This window comes from Narcine bancroftii, chromosome 7 (genome assembly GCF_036971445.1).
Source record: "Narcine bancroftii isolate sNarBan1 chromosome 7, sNarBan1.hap1, whole genome shotgun sequence".
In the NCBI taxonomy this organism is placed as follows: Eukaryota; Metazoa; Chordata; class Chondrichthyes; order Torpediniformes; family Narcinidae; genus Narcine; species Narcine bancroftii.
The window spans coordinates 161,006,491-161,021,984 of NC_091475.1; the positions used below are offsets into that span (position 1 = coordinate 161,006,491).

The 15,494-nt window shown below is 46.5% G+C and overlaps 1 protein-coding gene across 3 annotated transcripts in view; it reads left to right on the forward strand.

Annotated features, from left to right (window-relative positions):
* eif5b (eukaryotic translation initiation factor 5B) overlaps nucleotides 1–15,494 on the forward strand; it is a 127,080-nt gene that overhangs the window by 50,157 nt on the left and 61,429 nt on the right. For all 3 annotated transcript variants that reach the window (XM_069890998.1, XM_069890995.1, XM_069890997.1), the window contains 3 exons: nucleotides 12,051–12,158; nucleotides 15,182–15,292; nucleotides 15,422–15,489. In XM_069890998.1, the coding sequence (XP_069747099.1) occupies nucleotides 12,051–12,158; nucleotides 15,182–15,292; nucleotides 15,422–15,489 (287 nt within the window). The remainder of the gene's footprint in view (nucleotides 1–12,050; nucleotides 12,159–15,181; nucleotides 15,293–15,421; nucleotides 15,490–15,494) is intronic.

A 15,494-nucleotide genomic window follows, 5' to 3' on the forward strand; every position in this document is an offset into this window, starting at 1 on the left:
TCCTAATATCTTGAGGATCTTGCTTCATTCAGCTGCATAAAGCAACTGGCTACATGATCTTAGAAGCTCAGTTATTTGCAGCAGCAGGTTCCCCTTTTTGTGGTGATTCCCCAACCATGAAACATGTTAGGAATGTGATGGAATATTTGCCAAGATAAATGCAGCATAAACATTACAAAAAGCTCAGTATAAAAGGCTTTCAGAGCAGCTACTTGATTTGCACCTAATCTACTACCATAACCATTATTGATTGCCTCACCATTGGCAAGCACATCCCATAAAATGCAATTCTCATCCTGACAACTTTTTCAGAACAATCCAAGAATCTATTATCAGTTCCTCCAGCGTTTCTGTGTTTTTACTACTGTACAATTATAGCATCTGCAGACTTTTCTGTTTCACACAGTTCAGCTGATCCACTGCAAAATCTCTTCAAGGATGCCTCCTCTCTTCAAAGAGAGTTTGTGAGAGTCTCTCTCACTGCTCCCCATCTGCACTCGGTGCCGCTCTCAGGTTCCAATGCAATGTTCTCACCCAGACTCTCTTAACAGCCATGTATCTTTCCTGGCTACTTGCCTCTGCCACCATATAGTGCCATGTGGATTCCAGCTCTGGTTCCAAGCCTTTCAGTTTGGCCCCCACCAGGATCTCAGGTACCTGCACTACATTGACTCCTGCTCTCTTCGCTTCTCCCATCGTATCCTACGGACTACCCACCGCTCGATGCGCAGGTACCAACAGACCCTTGTTCTCTCACTACCACTGCTCCATACTTCAATCACCATGATCTGCCATGGACTTCTCCTACACTTCATCCTCCACCGAATCCACATATTCTAAGCACGCTAGCCATCCATCAAGGATTGGAAGCTGACGTTCTTGAAGACTACCGCCTTGGTGACTGGATCTGAGTTCCTGACAGGAGTCTCCGCCTTGGCCTCAGTGACTTACAGGATCGAGCCTCCAACATGAATTATCACCCTGAACACGGCGACCTTTAGAACTGAGCTTTGGATGCAGATTTCCACCTTGGCCCCTGTGACTTAGAGCACCGAGCCTTAATTGTAAACTCCCACTCTGGCTCTAGGAGCACAAAGGTCTCTGGCTCTAGGAGCACAAAGGTCTCTGGCTCTAGGAGCGCAAAGGTCTCTGGCTCTAGGAGCGCAAAGGTCTCTGGCTCTAGGAGCGCAAAGGTCTCTGGCTCTAGGAGCGCAAGGTCACTGGCTCTAGGAGCGCAAAGGTCTCTGGCTCTAGGAGCGCAAAGGTCTCTGGCTCTAGGAGCGCAAAGGTCTCTGGCTCTAGGAGCGCAAAGGTCTCTGGCTCTAGGAGCGCAAAGGTCTCTGGCTCTAGGAGCGCAAAGGTCTCTGGCTCTAGGAGCGCAAAGGTCTCTGGCTCTAGGAGCGCAAAGGTCTCTGGCTCTAGGAGCGCAAAGGTCTCTGGCTCTAGGAGCGCAAAGGTCTCTGGCTCTAGGAGCGCAAAGGTCTCTGGCTCTAGGAGCGCAAAGGTCTCTGGCTCTAGGAGCGCAAAGGTCTCTGGCTCTAGGAGCGCAAAGGTCTCTGGCTGTAGGAGCGCAAAGGTCTCTGGCTCTAGGAGCGCAAAGGTCTCTGGCTCTAGGAGCGCAAAGGTCTCTGGCTCTAGGAGCGCAAAGGTCTCTGGCTCTAGGAGCGCAAAGGTCTCTGGCTCTAGGAGCGCAAAGGTCTCTGGCTCTAGGAGCGCAAAGGTCTCTGGCTCTAGGAGCGCAAAGGTCTCTGGCTCTAGGAGCGCAAAGGTCTCTGGCTCTAGGAGCGCAAAGGTCTCTGGCTCTAGGAGCGCAAAGGTCTCTGGCTCTAGGAGCGCAAAGGTCTCTGGCTCTAGGAGCGCAACGGCTCTAGGAGCGCAACGGCTCTAGGAGCGCAACGGCTCTAGGAGCGCAACGGCTCTAGGAGCGCAACGGCTCTAGGAGCGCAACGGCTCTAGGAGCGCAACGGCTCTAGGAGCGCAACGGCTCTAGGAGCGCAACGGCTCTAGGAGCGCAACGGCTCTAGGAGCGCAACGGCTCTAGGAGCGCAACGGCTCTAGGAGCGCAACGGCTCTAGGAGCGCAACGGCTCTAGGAGCGCAACGGCTCTAGGAGCGCAACGGCTCTAGGAGCGCAACGGCTCTAGGAGCGCAACGGCTCTAGGAGCGCAACGGCTCTAGGAGCGCAACGGCTCTAGGAGCGCAACGGCTCTAGGAGCGCAACGGCTCTAGGAGCGCAACGGCTCTAGGAGCGCAACGGCTCTAGGAGCGCAACGGCTCTAGGAGCGCAACGGCTCTAGGAGCGCAACGGCTCTAGGAGCGCAACGGCTCTAGGAGCGCAACGGCTCTAGGAGCGCAACGGCTCTAGGAGCGCAACGGCTCTAGGAGCGCAACGGCTCTAGGAGCGCAACGGCTCTAGGAGCGCAACGGCTCTAGGAGCGCAACGGCTCTAGGAGCGCAACGGCTCTAGGAGCGCAACGGCTCTAGGAGCGCAACGGCTCTAGGAGCGCAACGGCTCTAGGAGCGCAACGGCTCTAGGAGCGCAACGGCTCTAGGAGCGCAACGGCTCTAGGAGCGCAACGGCTCTAGGAGCGCAACGGCTCTAGGAGCGCAACGGCTCTAGGAGCGCAACGGCTCTAGGAGCGCAACGGCTCTAGGAGCGCAACGGCTCTAGGAGCGCAACGGCTCTAGGAGCGCAACGGCTCTAGGAGCGCAACGGCTCTAGGAGCGCAACGGCTCTAGGAGCGCAACGGCTCTAGGAGCGCAACGGCTCTAGGAGCGCAACGGCTCTAGGAGCGCAACGGCTCTAGGAGCGCAACGGCTCTAGGAGCGCAACGGCTCTAGGAGCGCAACGGCTCTAGGAGCGCAACGGCTCTAGGAGCGCAACGGCTCTAGGAGCGCAACGGCTCTAGGAGCGCAACGGCTCTAGGAGCGCAACGGCTCTAGGAGCGCAACGGCTCTAGGAGCGCAACGGCTCTAGGAGCGCAACGGCTCTAGGAGCGCAACGGCTCTAGGAGCGCAACGGCTCTAGGAGCGCAACGGCTCTAGGAGCGCAACGGCTCTAGGAGCGCAACGGCTCTAGGAGCGCAACGGCTCTAGGAGCGCAACGGCTCTAGGAGCGCAACGGCTCTAGGAGCGCAACGGCTCTAGGAGCGCAACGGCTCTAGGAGCGCAACGGCTCTAGGAGCGCAACGGCTCTAGGAGCGCAACGGCTCTAGGAGCGCAACGGCTCTAGGAGCGCAACGGCTCTAGGAGCGCAACGGCTCTAGGAGCGCAACGGCTCTAGGAGCGCAACGGCTCTAGGAGCGCAACGGCTCTAGGAGCGCAACGGCTCTAGGAGCGCAACGGCTCTAGGAGCGCAACGGCTCTAGGAGCGCAACGGCTCTAGGAGCGCAACGGCTCTAGGAGCGCAACGGCTCTAGGAGCGCAACGGCTCTAGGAGCGCAACGGCTCTAGGAGCGCAACGGCTCTAGGAGCGCAACGGCTCTAGGAGCGCAACGGCTCTAGGAGCGCAACGGCTCTAGGAGCGCAACGGCTCTAGGAGCGCAACGGCTCTAGGAGCGCAACGGCTCTAGGAGCGCAACGGCTCTAGGAGCGCAACGGCTCTAGGAGCGCAACGGCTCTAGGAGCGCAACGGCTCTAGGAGCGCAACGGCTCTAGGAGCGCAACGGCTCTAGGAGCGCAACGGCTCTAGGAGCGCAACGGCTCTAGGAGCGCAACGGCTCTAGGAGCGCAACGGCTCTAGGAGCGCAACGGCTCTAGGAGCGCAACGGCTCTAGGAGCGCAACGGCTCTAGGAGCGCAACGGCTCTAGGAGCGCAACGGCTCTAGGAGCGCAACGGCTCTAGGAGCGCAACGGCTCTAGGAGCGCAACGGCTCTAGGAGCGCAACGGCTCTAGGAGCGCAACGGCTCTAGGAGCGCAACGGCTCTAGGAGCGCAACGGCTCTAGGAGCGCAACGGCTCTAGGAGCGCAACGGCTCTAGGAGCGCAACGGCTCTAGGAGCGCAACGGCTCTAGGAGCGCAACGGCTCTAGGAGCGCAACGGCTCTAGGAGCGCAACGGCTCTAGGAGCGCAACGGCTCTAGGAGCGCAACGGCTCTAGGAGCGCAACGGCTCTAGGAGCGCAACGGCTCTAGGAGCGCAACGGCTCTAGGAGCGCAACGGCTCTACACCTTCTGACGTTCCCAAACTTCCCTTCCCTCCCTTGGACCCTTCCTACCCTCCACCTGATCCACCCCATCCTCCTCCTCTCCCTAACACCTTCCACCCCATTGAATCTCCCCCGAACCCCTGCCTGGTCTTCATCATCCCCTCTGTCCTTCCCCTCTCGAAGACTGAACACTGTCCTCAGTAGAGGCTGCACCTTTGTTCCCCTTTGCCCACACCTCAACGAGTTCAGCGCACACCATGATGCTGCACTCTTCTTCCATTGGCTCCGTGTCCATGGCTACTTCTACAACCATGATTCTCCACCCCCCCCCCCCCCCCCCCCAACTACAGATCCCTTCTCCTGGTTTAATATTCTTCCTCCTCCTTCGTTCCAGTCTTTTGCCTGCTCTGGACCTTTATATTTCCAACTGCTGTCGTGACATCAACTGTATTGACTTCACATTTTTCCTCACTCATTCCAGTCTCACCCCCTCAAGAATGCCTGGCTCTCCACTCTCTCTGCACCAATCCGAACCTCACCATCAAACCTCCAGACGAGGATGGCACAGTTGTGGTCTGGCGCACTGACCTCTATATGGCCGAAGCCAGACTACAACTCTTAGACACCTCCTCTTACTTACCCTTCCAACTGGTCCCCAGCAAAACTCATCAAATCACTGTGTAACGCTTCTGTTTACCTCCCTGACACGGCATCAAACCTTATTGTTTCACAACCCTGCAACACCTGTTTCTACCTCCTACCCAAGTTCCATAAAAACAATTGTTCTGGCAGACCCATCATGTCCATGTGCTCCTGCCTGACTGAATTGGTCTCTTCTTACCTCGACTCTGTTTTGTCTACCCGATCCAGACTTCCCACCAACAATATCGGGATCGGGTTTAAGGGCACGATATTTAAATGCATGTAGCAGTAGAAACAAAGTGGATGACCTGGTTGCTCAGATTCAACTGAAAAAGTATGACATTGTAGCCATTACTAAAACATTGCTCAATGAGGGGTGTGATTAGAGCTCAATATCCAAGGTTACACAGTTTATAGGAAAGATAGGCAGGTGGGTAGAGGAGGAGGGGTGACTCTAAAGATAAGTAATGACATTAAATCAATAGAAAGAAGGGACATAGGGTCAAAGGAGATAGAATTAAGAAATGTCAAAGGTTAAAAAGACCATATTAGCAGTTATATACAGGCCCCCAAACAGTAACCGAGAAGTGAATAATGAGCTACAGCAGGAAATACAAAGGACATGCCATAAGGATAATATCAAAATAATTATGGAGGATTTTAACATGGCAGGGGATTGGGAAAGACAGGAAAATACTGGAAGCCAGGAGAGAGAGTTTGTAGAAAACTTAAGAGATGGAACCAACCATTCTAGACTGGGTACTGAGTAATGGAGAAGGGTTCATTAACAATCTTGTAGTGAAGAACCCCTTGGGCAAGAGTGACCTCAATGGAATGTGACAGAGTTGATTCAGATACAAAGATTCTGAATTTGAAGAGGGGTAACTTTGATGGTATGAGATGTGAATTGGCTGAAATAGATTGTCAAATGGTACTTAAAAGACTAACAGTAGAAATGCAATGGCAATCATTTAAGGGTAGATTGAGCAAGTACAACAGATGAGCATCTCAGTTTGTAAAAAGAATAAATCAAGGAGGGTAGCGCATCCGTGGCTAACAAGGGAAATCAAAGAGAGTATCAAATCCAAAGAAGCAGCATATAAATTAGCCAACAAAAATAATATTCCTTATGATTGGGAGAAATTCAGAGTTCTACAGAAGAGGACAAAAGGATTAATTAGGAAAGGTAAAAGAGATTATGAGAGGAAGTTGACAGGGAACATAAAAAAGTGATTGTAAGAGTTTTTTTTAAAGAGAAAGAGGTTTGGTCAAGACAAATGTGGGTCCATTGCAGACAGAAATGGGTGAGTTAATCATGGGGATCAAAGGTATGGCAGACTGTCTAAATGACTACTTTAGTTCTGTCTTCGCCAAGGACTTAACTAATATTCAGGAAATTGTTGAGAATCGGGGACCTAATGTGAGGGAGGGTATAAAGGAAATAATTGTAAGTCGAGAGGTTGTATTAGTTAAATTGCTTGGATTAAAGGAGGATAAATCCCCAGGGCCGGATGGTCTGCATCCAAGAGTGCTGAAGGAAGTAGCCCAGGAAATAGTGGATGCATTAGTGATAATTTTTCAAACCTCTTTAGATTCTGGATTAATTCCTGAGGATTGGAGGGTGGCCAACGTAACCCCACTCTTTAAGAAGGGAGGGAGAGAGAAATCAGGAAACTACAGATCAGTTAGCCTGACATCGGTTGTAAGGAAGGTGCTAGAATCAGTTATTAAAGATGCAATTGCAGTACATTTGGAAAGAAGTGGTATCGTCGGACGGAGTCAGCATGGTTTTGTGAAGGGAAAATCATGTCTGACGAATCTAATAGAATTTTTTGAGGATGTAACCAGTAGAGTGGAAGGGAGGGGGGGGGAGGTGGAATCAGTGGATGTGGTATATCTGGACTTTAGTAAGGCATTTGATAAGGTTCCGCTCAGAACACTAGCGTACAAACTTAAAAAGCATGGGTATAGGAGGTATGGTATTAAGGTGGATAGAGAATTGGTTGATGGGCAGGAAGCAGAGCAGGTATAAATGGGTTCTTTTTGGAATGGCAGCAGTGACTAGTGGAATACCGCAGGGCTCTGTGCTGGGGCCACAGATGTTTACAATATATATCAACAACTTAGATGTGGGAATAGATAGCAATATCTCAAAATTTGCAGATGACACAAAGTTGGGTAGCGGGGTTTGCTGTGTTGAGGATGATAGGAGAGTGCAGAGTGATTTGGACAAGTTAGACGAGTGGGCCAAGACATGGCAGATGCAATATAATGTGGAGGTTATCCACTTTGGAGGTTGTTACAAGCCCAAAGGACCCCAAAACCTAGCAGCAATAGACATTCACCAAGACAAGTATTTACTTAAACAAAAGTTGTTTTTAATCAACTTTAAACATGAAAATAGAATCAAACTTTAATTTATCTCTATACTTAACTAACCTTAACTCCCTTCTAATTCTAAGCGCATGTGCATGTAATGTGTGTGTAAATTTAAGAAAAATTCTTTGGTTCACAGATCAATCTCATGTCTCCTTTTTCCAAGTTCTCTGGATACAGGCAATTCTTATACTGTGCACAGAATTTAACATGTATAAAGTTCACCAGGCTTTGGTCCTCAAAAGGTAAATGTTTACCGCTCAAGAAGGTTCTTGTAGGGTTTGCAGAGAGAGATTTGTTGTTCCAGGATTTCCACAACTGAGGTACCACCATTAGTCACCTCAAGGTCTCGCTGATGAAACTTGCCCCATCAGGGTTTTCCAGATGGTATCCTGTTTCTTTCAGGCTACCACAGAGTTCCTTTCTGTTCCTCTTATTCCAAGAGAAACATCAGACAGATAGCACTTCCAGCCTGTCTCCAATTCCAAACAATGCTTTATTCATTTCATCCTGTCATTTCAATTAGCACCTACTTGTGAAATGTGCATCACATTCTCCAAAGATCCTGCAATGTTACTGAATATGAATTCTTCAGTCTTTCAAATAAGATCTGTTTTAAGATGTGTGTATGTATGTAACCTACTCTAAATCTTACAAATTCCTCCCAATATTTATCCATTACAAGATGAGAACAGGAAAGAGGACTATTATATAAATGGTATCCGTTTAGGAAAAGGGGAAATGCAGAGAGACTTGGGTGTTGCTGTGCAGCAGTTATTGAAAGTTGCTTTGTCAGGTGGTGAGGAAGGCGAATGCAATGTTGGCATTCATAGCAAAGGTATTTGAGTACAGGAGTACAGAGATCCTGCTACAGCTGTACAGGGCCTTGGTGAGACCACATCTAGAGTAATGCGTGCAGTTTTGGTTTCCTTATCTGAGGAAGGACATACTCGCCATGGAGGGGATACAGAGAAGATTCACTAGAATGATACCAGGGATGGAAGGACTTGTATATGAAGAAAGGTTGGATAGACTAGGCTTGTATTCTCTGGAATTTAGAAGATTGAGGAGGAATCTTATAGAAACATAAAATTCTTAAGGGATTAGTCAGACTTGACACAGGTAGGTTGTTCCCAATGCTGGGGAGAAAACAGAACCAGCGGTCACAGTTTAAGGATAAGAGGAAAATGTTTTAGGACTGAGATGAGGAAAAATTCTTCTCTCAGAGGGTGGTAGATCTGTGGAATTCTTTGCCACAGGAAGTAGTTGAGGCCGGTTCCTTGTCAATATTTAAGAGTAGGTTAGATTTGGCCCTTGTGGCTAAGGAGATCAAGGGGTATGAGGAGAAGGCAGGAACTGGGTACTGATCAGCTGTGATCATATTGAATGGTGGTGTAGGCTTGAAGGGCCAAATGGCCTACTCCTGTACCTATTTTTCTATGTTTCTATGGCTTTTTTGAACAGCTTGTTGAGAAGCCCACCAAGGGATCTGCAGTTCTGGATTGGGTCTTATGTAATGAACCCGAGGTCATTACTGATTTAAAGGTCATAGAACCTCTAGGAAGTAGTGATCATAACATGGGTGAATTTAATTTAAAATTTGAAAAGGAAAACAATTATCGGATGTATCAATTTTTCAGTGGAATAAAAGAAATTACAGTGGTATGTGAAAGGAACTGGATCAAGTAAACTGGGAAAGCAAACTAATTGGAGGATCTGAGCAGGATTGGTAGTTATTTTTGCAAGTAATAAATATATTCCAAGGAAAAAGAAATTTGTCCAAGGTAAGATGGTACCATTGTGGCTAACAAAAGAGGAGAAGGCTAAGATAAAAGCAAAGGAGAGGGCATACAAGGAAGCTAAAATTAGTGGGAAATCAGAAGACTGGGATTCCTTTTAACACTTACAGAAAGAGACAAAAAAAGTCATTCGGAAAGAAAAGATGAGCTATGAAAGGAGATTAGTTAACAATATTTAAAAAGATACTAAGAGTTTTTTCAAATATATAAAGAATAAAAGAGAGACAAGTGTTGACATAGGACTGTTAGAAAACTATGCTGGAGAAATTGTAATGGGTTATAAAGAGATGGCAGAGGAACTTAATCAATATTTTACGTCTGTCTTCACTGTGGAAGATATTAGTAATATCCCGGAAAGTCAGAGGCTTCAGGGAGTAGAGTTAGATTCAGTTAGGGTTACTAGAGAAATTGTGCTAGGCAAACTAAACAGATTAAAGATTGATAAATCTCCCAGACCTGATGAGGTGCATCCGCGGGTTTTGAAAGAGGTAGCTTTGGAGATTGTAGATCTATTGGCGATGATCTTCCAGAAATCAATGGACTCTGGAGAGATTCCAGAGGATTGGAAGGTCGCAAATGTAGTTCCATTATTTAAGAAAGGTGGGAGACAGAGAAAAGGAAACTATAAGCCTATTAGTCTGACATCGGTGGTTGGGAAGATATTAGAGTCAATCCTCAAGGATGAGGTTATGAAATACCTAGAGATGTATGACAGGATCGATTCAAGTTGGCATGGTTTTTTAAAGGGTAGATCCTGCCTGACCAACTTATTGGAGTTTTTAGAAGAAATCTCAAGTAGGATAGACAAAGGAGAGGCTGTGGATGTTATCTATTTAGATTTTCAAAAGGCTTTCCTTAAGGTGCCACATAATAGGCTGCTAAATAAGATGAGGGCTTATGGAATTACAGGGAAGTTATTAAACTGGATAGCAAAGTAGCTGATCGGCAGGAAGGAATTAAGGGATCCCGTTCTGGATGACTGTCTGTAGCTAGTGGTGTTCCGCAGGGGTTGATATTTGGGCCGCTGCTGTTTACAATTTATATTAATGATTTGGATTTGTGGCCAAATTTGCGGAAGACACCAAGATAGGTGGCGGAATAGGAAGTGTAGTAGAAACTTTAAAGATCCAGAAGGATATAGACAGATTAAGAGACTGGGCAAAATTATGGCAGATGAGATCTAACATAGAGAAATGTACAGTTGTACATTTTGGCAGTGGTAATAAACAGACAGAATACTATTTGGATGAGTTGAAAATTCAGACCGCGGATGTGCAAAGGGACCTGGGTGCCCTTGTGCAGGGAAACCTAAAAGTGAATGACCAGGTGAAATTGGTAGTGAAGAAAGCAAATGCTATGTTGGCATTCATTTCAAGAGGACCTTATTTGGAGTACTGTGTGGAGTTTTCGGCCCCTTATCCTAGAAAGGATGTGATGTTGTTGGAGAGGGTGCAGAGGAGATTTACTAGGATAATTCCTGGAATGCAAGGGCTAATGTATGAGGAGCATTTGGCAGCTCTTGGGTTGTATTCATTAGGGTATAGGAGAATGAGAGGAGATCTCATAGAGGCATTTCATATTTTGAAAGGTTTAGATAGGGTGGATGTGGGTAAGATGTTTCCCTTGGTGGGTGAATTGAGGACAAGGGGTCAGTCTGAAAATTAGAAGTTATCCATATAAAACAGAAATTAGGAAGAACTTCTTTAGCCAGAGGGTCATGTATCTGTGGAACTCACTGCTATATACAGCAGTGGAAGCCATATCACTGGGAGTATTTAAACAAGAAATAGACAAGTATCTTATTAGTGAGGGTATCAAGGGATATGGGGAAAAGGCTGGAAATTGGAACTAGTGTAGAGTAACTTAGTGTAGATTTATGGAACAGACTTGATGGGCCTAGTGGCCTGATTCTGTTCTTTTGTCTTGTGATCTCGTGAATCCATCACCTTCCTCCAGCGCGCTCTCTCTCTCTCTCCCCTCTCCCCTCTCCCCTCTCCCCCCTCTCCCCCCTCTCCCCCCTCTCCCCCCTCTCCCCCCTCTCCCCCCTCTCCCCCCTCTCCCCCCTCTCCCCCCTCTCCCCCCTCTCCCCCCTCTCCCCCCTCTCCCCCCTCTCCCCCCTCTCCCCCCTCTCCCCCCTCTCCCCCCTCTCCCCCCTCTCCCCCCTCTCCCCCCTCTCCCCCCTCTCCCCCCTCTCCCCCCTCTCCCCCCTCTCCCCCCTCTCCCCCCTCTCCCCCCTCTCCCCCCTCTCCCCCCTCTCCCCCCTCTCCCCCCTCTCCCCCCTCTCCCCCCTCTCCCCCCTCTCCCCCTCTCCCCCCTCTCCCCCCTCTCCCCCCTCTCCCCCCTCTCCCCCCTCTCCCCCCTCTTCCCCCTCTCCCCCCTCTCCCCCCTCTCCCCCCTCTCCCCCCTCTCCCCCCTCTCCCCCCTCTCCCCCCTCTCCCCCCTCTTCCCCCTCTCCCCCCTCTCCCCCCTCTCCCCCCTCTTGCACAAACATGATAAATTCTTACCTTGTCCCTTGTATTAAATTGACATCTGTGTTGGTCTGGATTCTTCCCCCAGAGACATTGTTGAATTTTGAGACTTCCTGCACTGGCTCATTCTTCTTATTCCTTCACAAAGGGCTCAGGCCCAAAGCATTGCTTTTTAGGATGCCAAAAAGACCATCTGAATTCCTCCAGCATTTCTGCGTTTTTACTCTAATCATGGTGTCTGCAGACTTTCATATTTCCCTCTATTGTGTCATGCTGACTGTTGCTTTGTCTATGGGTCAAAATTATGATAATCCCTCTGGCACATAATGGATTTACCTTCAATATAAGGCTTGCTGTAATACAAGTTTGCTTACCTGCTCAAAGGAAGATAGGAATGGACATTAAATACTGGCCTTGCCAATAATGTGCATATTTTGTGTATGGATTAGATTTAAAATAAACTATGTTACATGTCAGCTCAATATATTTAATTGACAGAGTGATTTGTGTGTCTATAACTCTACGAGTTAATTTTCGTAATAAATTGCGATTACATGTGCATATTCAAGATGGTCTAGTTATGTTGTTTACTTTCAGTTTTGAATATGTTTACTTTCAGAAACGCAGAGCAGAAAACGCCATGAATGCCAATACTGAAAAATTGAGAGCACCAGTTATTTGTGTTCTTGGTCACGTTGACACAGGGAAAACCAAAATTTTGGATAAGGTATGTAAAATGGATCCTGCATTTGCAGAGTCAAGTTGACATGCATTAAATGGCAGTAGCTAAGTGAAATCTGAGTTTGCTTCTTTGACTGTCATAAATCCTTGCAGGAATGTGGAGTACATTCATGCTCATTGTACTCCTGTTGCCTGACATGAACAAGTGAAAATTAACAATTTTGATGTAGTCACAGTACTCCTAGTTTCATTTGGATTCGACTGGTTTTGAAGCAAGACTGGAGATGACTTAAGATGAAGTTATTGCCTGGAAGAGAGCACAGTGTAATTTGGAAGGAATTAAACTAAATTCATTGCAAGTAAAGCATGGAAATCAAGATCAGAAATGAACAATGCTAGATTTTCAAGGGGTGGAGGTTCAGGGACAGACTAAATGAATTGCTGAAAAGAAATGAAGTGTAGATGAGAATAGGATACAAAGAAGAATTTACAAAAAGGAAATGAGGATTTGAAAATAAAACATTGGCTGTTAATGTAGGGACAAAAGAAAAACATGTTATTAATACAGTCCAAAGGTTAGGGCTGATGAAAGGCTGTTAAGGAACATTTGTAATTACATTGTATGCTGGGAATACTAAATTATCTACTGTATGCATAATCACAACATTTGGGGTACCCACCAAGTGAAAAGCAAGTAGAACTAGGTAACTGGAATTGGTTAAAATACTCATGGGCATGAGCAAATTAGTTTTGAGGTGTCCCTCACTAGTGTTTATGCTGACATGCCTGTGTCCTTGTCATTTCTCTTGTCATCATTGTGCCTGTTGATCCTCGCAGATGCTAAGGCTCAATGCTTAATGTGAACAGCGACAGCTATTCAAACGAGTGAAGATTGGACGTATGCACACACTTATAAAATTGGCACCTTTCTGAAATAAATATTCAATAAATTTTACCTCTAGTCATTTAAACATTTTCATTTGGCTTTTTAAAAAAAAAACTGTTCATTATATTAGGAGCATTTCTTTTTTCATCAATATTCTTCAGCAAGGTAAATGTTAATAATCCAGTCAGAGAAATAGAGCTCTGCTTTCTTTTATTATGAAGCTCAGACCTATCAGCCCAAGCACAGGAAAAATGTTGGGCTTTCAGGTTAAAATGAAGTTATAAAGTTGCAAAGGTTCATGGGAAATTTGGTTGTAATTTTAATTGCAATTGCGAAAGAAGCAAACTTGGAATTTTATCCATTATTTTGCTAATAGCCATATTTTGGGCACTAGAAATTTATCACTGGTAGTAGAAATGCTGAATTAAACACTTTAATAGATATTCTCAGTTTCTCAATTAAAAGTTGATCTGGTGAAGGAACTCAGGAGGTCAAGCAGCAACTCTGGGGGGGAATGGGAATTATTAAGAATGTAATAGCGGAGCATATGACTAGCAGAGAAGGGATCGTACAGATTCAACATGGACTTGCAAAAGGTAAATCGTGCTTGACAAATCTATTGGAATTCTTTGAGATGGTGACAGTTAAAATAGATGGGGGAGATCCAGTGGATGTGGTGTACCTAGAAATCCAAAAGGCCTTCGATAAGGTTCCACATAAATGACTGGCATGCAAAATCAAGGCTCATGGGATTGGGGGAAAGGTATTGATGTGGATTGAGAACTGGCTGGCTGATAGAAGACAGAGTGTTGGGATAAACGGCTCATTTTCTGAGTGGCAGGCGGTAACCAGTGGGGTGCCACAGGGATCTGTACTGGGACCCCAGCTGTTATCAATTTACATTAATGATCTAGATGAGGGGATTGGATGTAATATCTCCAAATTTGCAGATGACACAAAGCTAGGAGGGGTTGGGTGCACTGAAGAGGGGGTCAGGAAGCTCCAGTGTGATTTGGATAAATTGGGGGACTGGGCAGATACATGGCAAGTGCACTACAATGTGGATAAATGTGAGGTTATCCACTTAGGTAATACAAACCGGAGGGCAGAATGGCAATAGATTAAGAGATGGGAAAGTGTAGAGAGACCTAGGGGTTCTTGTGCACCAGTCACTGAAGGCGAGCATGCAGGTACAGCAGACGGTTAAAAAGGCAAATGGTATGTTGGCCTTCATAGCAAGAGAATTTGGGTATAGGAATAAGGATACCTTACTGCAGTTGTACAGAGCTTTGGTGAGACCACACCTGGAGTATTGTGTGCAGTTTTGGTCGCCTTATCTGAGGAAGGATGTTCTTGCAATGGAGGGAGTGCAGAGGCGATTCACCAGGCTGATACCTGGAATGGCAGGAATAACTTGTGAGGAAAGATTGCACAAATTGGAATTGTACTCGCTGGAGTTTAGAAGATTGAGAGGGGATCTCATTGAGACATATAAAATTCTGGCAGGACTGGACGGAATGGATGTGGAAGGGATGTTTCCGATGGTGGGGGAAGTCCAGAACCCGGGGCCATGGTTCGAGGATAATAGGCAAACCATTTAGAACCGAGATGAGGAGGAATTTCTTTACCCAGAAGGTGATAAATCTGTGGAATCCATTGCCACAGAGAGCAGAAGAGGCAGGTTCATTGAATATATTTAAAAGGGAATTAGATATATTTCTTCAGTATAAGGGAATTAGGGGTTACGGAGAGAAGGCGGGGACGGGATACTGAACTTTAAGATCAGCCATGATCTCATTGAATGGCGGAGAAGGCTCGAAGGGCCGAATGACCTACTCCTGCTCCTATCTTCTATGTTGATGTTTTGAGTCAGAATGGGAAATGTGGTTTACTTTCTCTCCTCTTCTCCCAACCCCACTGCTCCAAAACAAATGCTGCTCAATGTATAGAGTTTACTTTTTGCTTCAGAATTCCTGCATCTGCATTCCAGTATCTCCACTTGCAAAGTTTCAGTTTCTCAATTTTTTTTCATCAATGCACATTGGTGAAACGTTCACTGGGATAGTTCCTTGGATAAATAAATAAAAAGCAAGGTTTGAGGATGACACATGTTTCATATGAAGATTTTTAATGAGAGATGTATGTAGTCTTCTTATGGATATTGTCCTTTTTGCTGTCCTTAGCTTCGTCATACCCATGTCCAGGATGGTGAAGCGGGTGGTATAACCCAGCAAATTGGTGCAACCAATGTTCCTCTTGAAACTATCAAGGAGCAAACTAAGATGGTGAAAAATGTAAGTACATGAAAAGTGAGCATTAGAACAGATTTAATCTACGGTACTTAAATATAGTATAAATTAAATTTATAAATAATCTGTAACTGAACAATTATTTAAATAAATAATCACTTTGTTAACTTTCAGTTTGACAGGGATAACATTAAAATACCAGGAATGCTGATCATCGATACACCAGGCCACGAATCCTTCAGGTAAA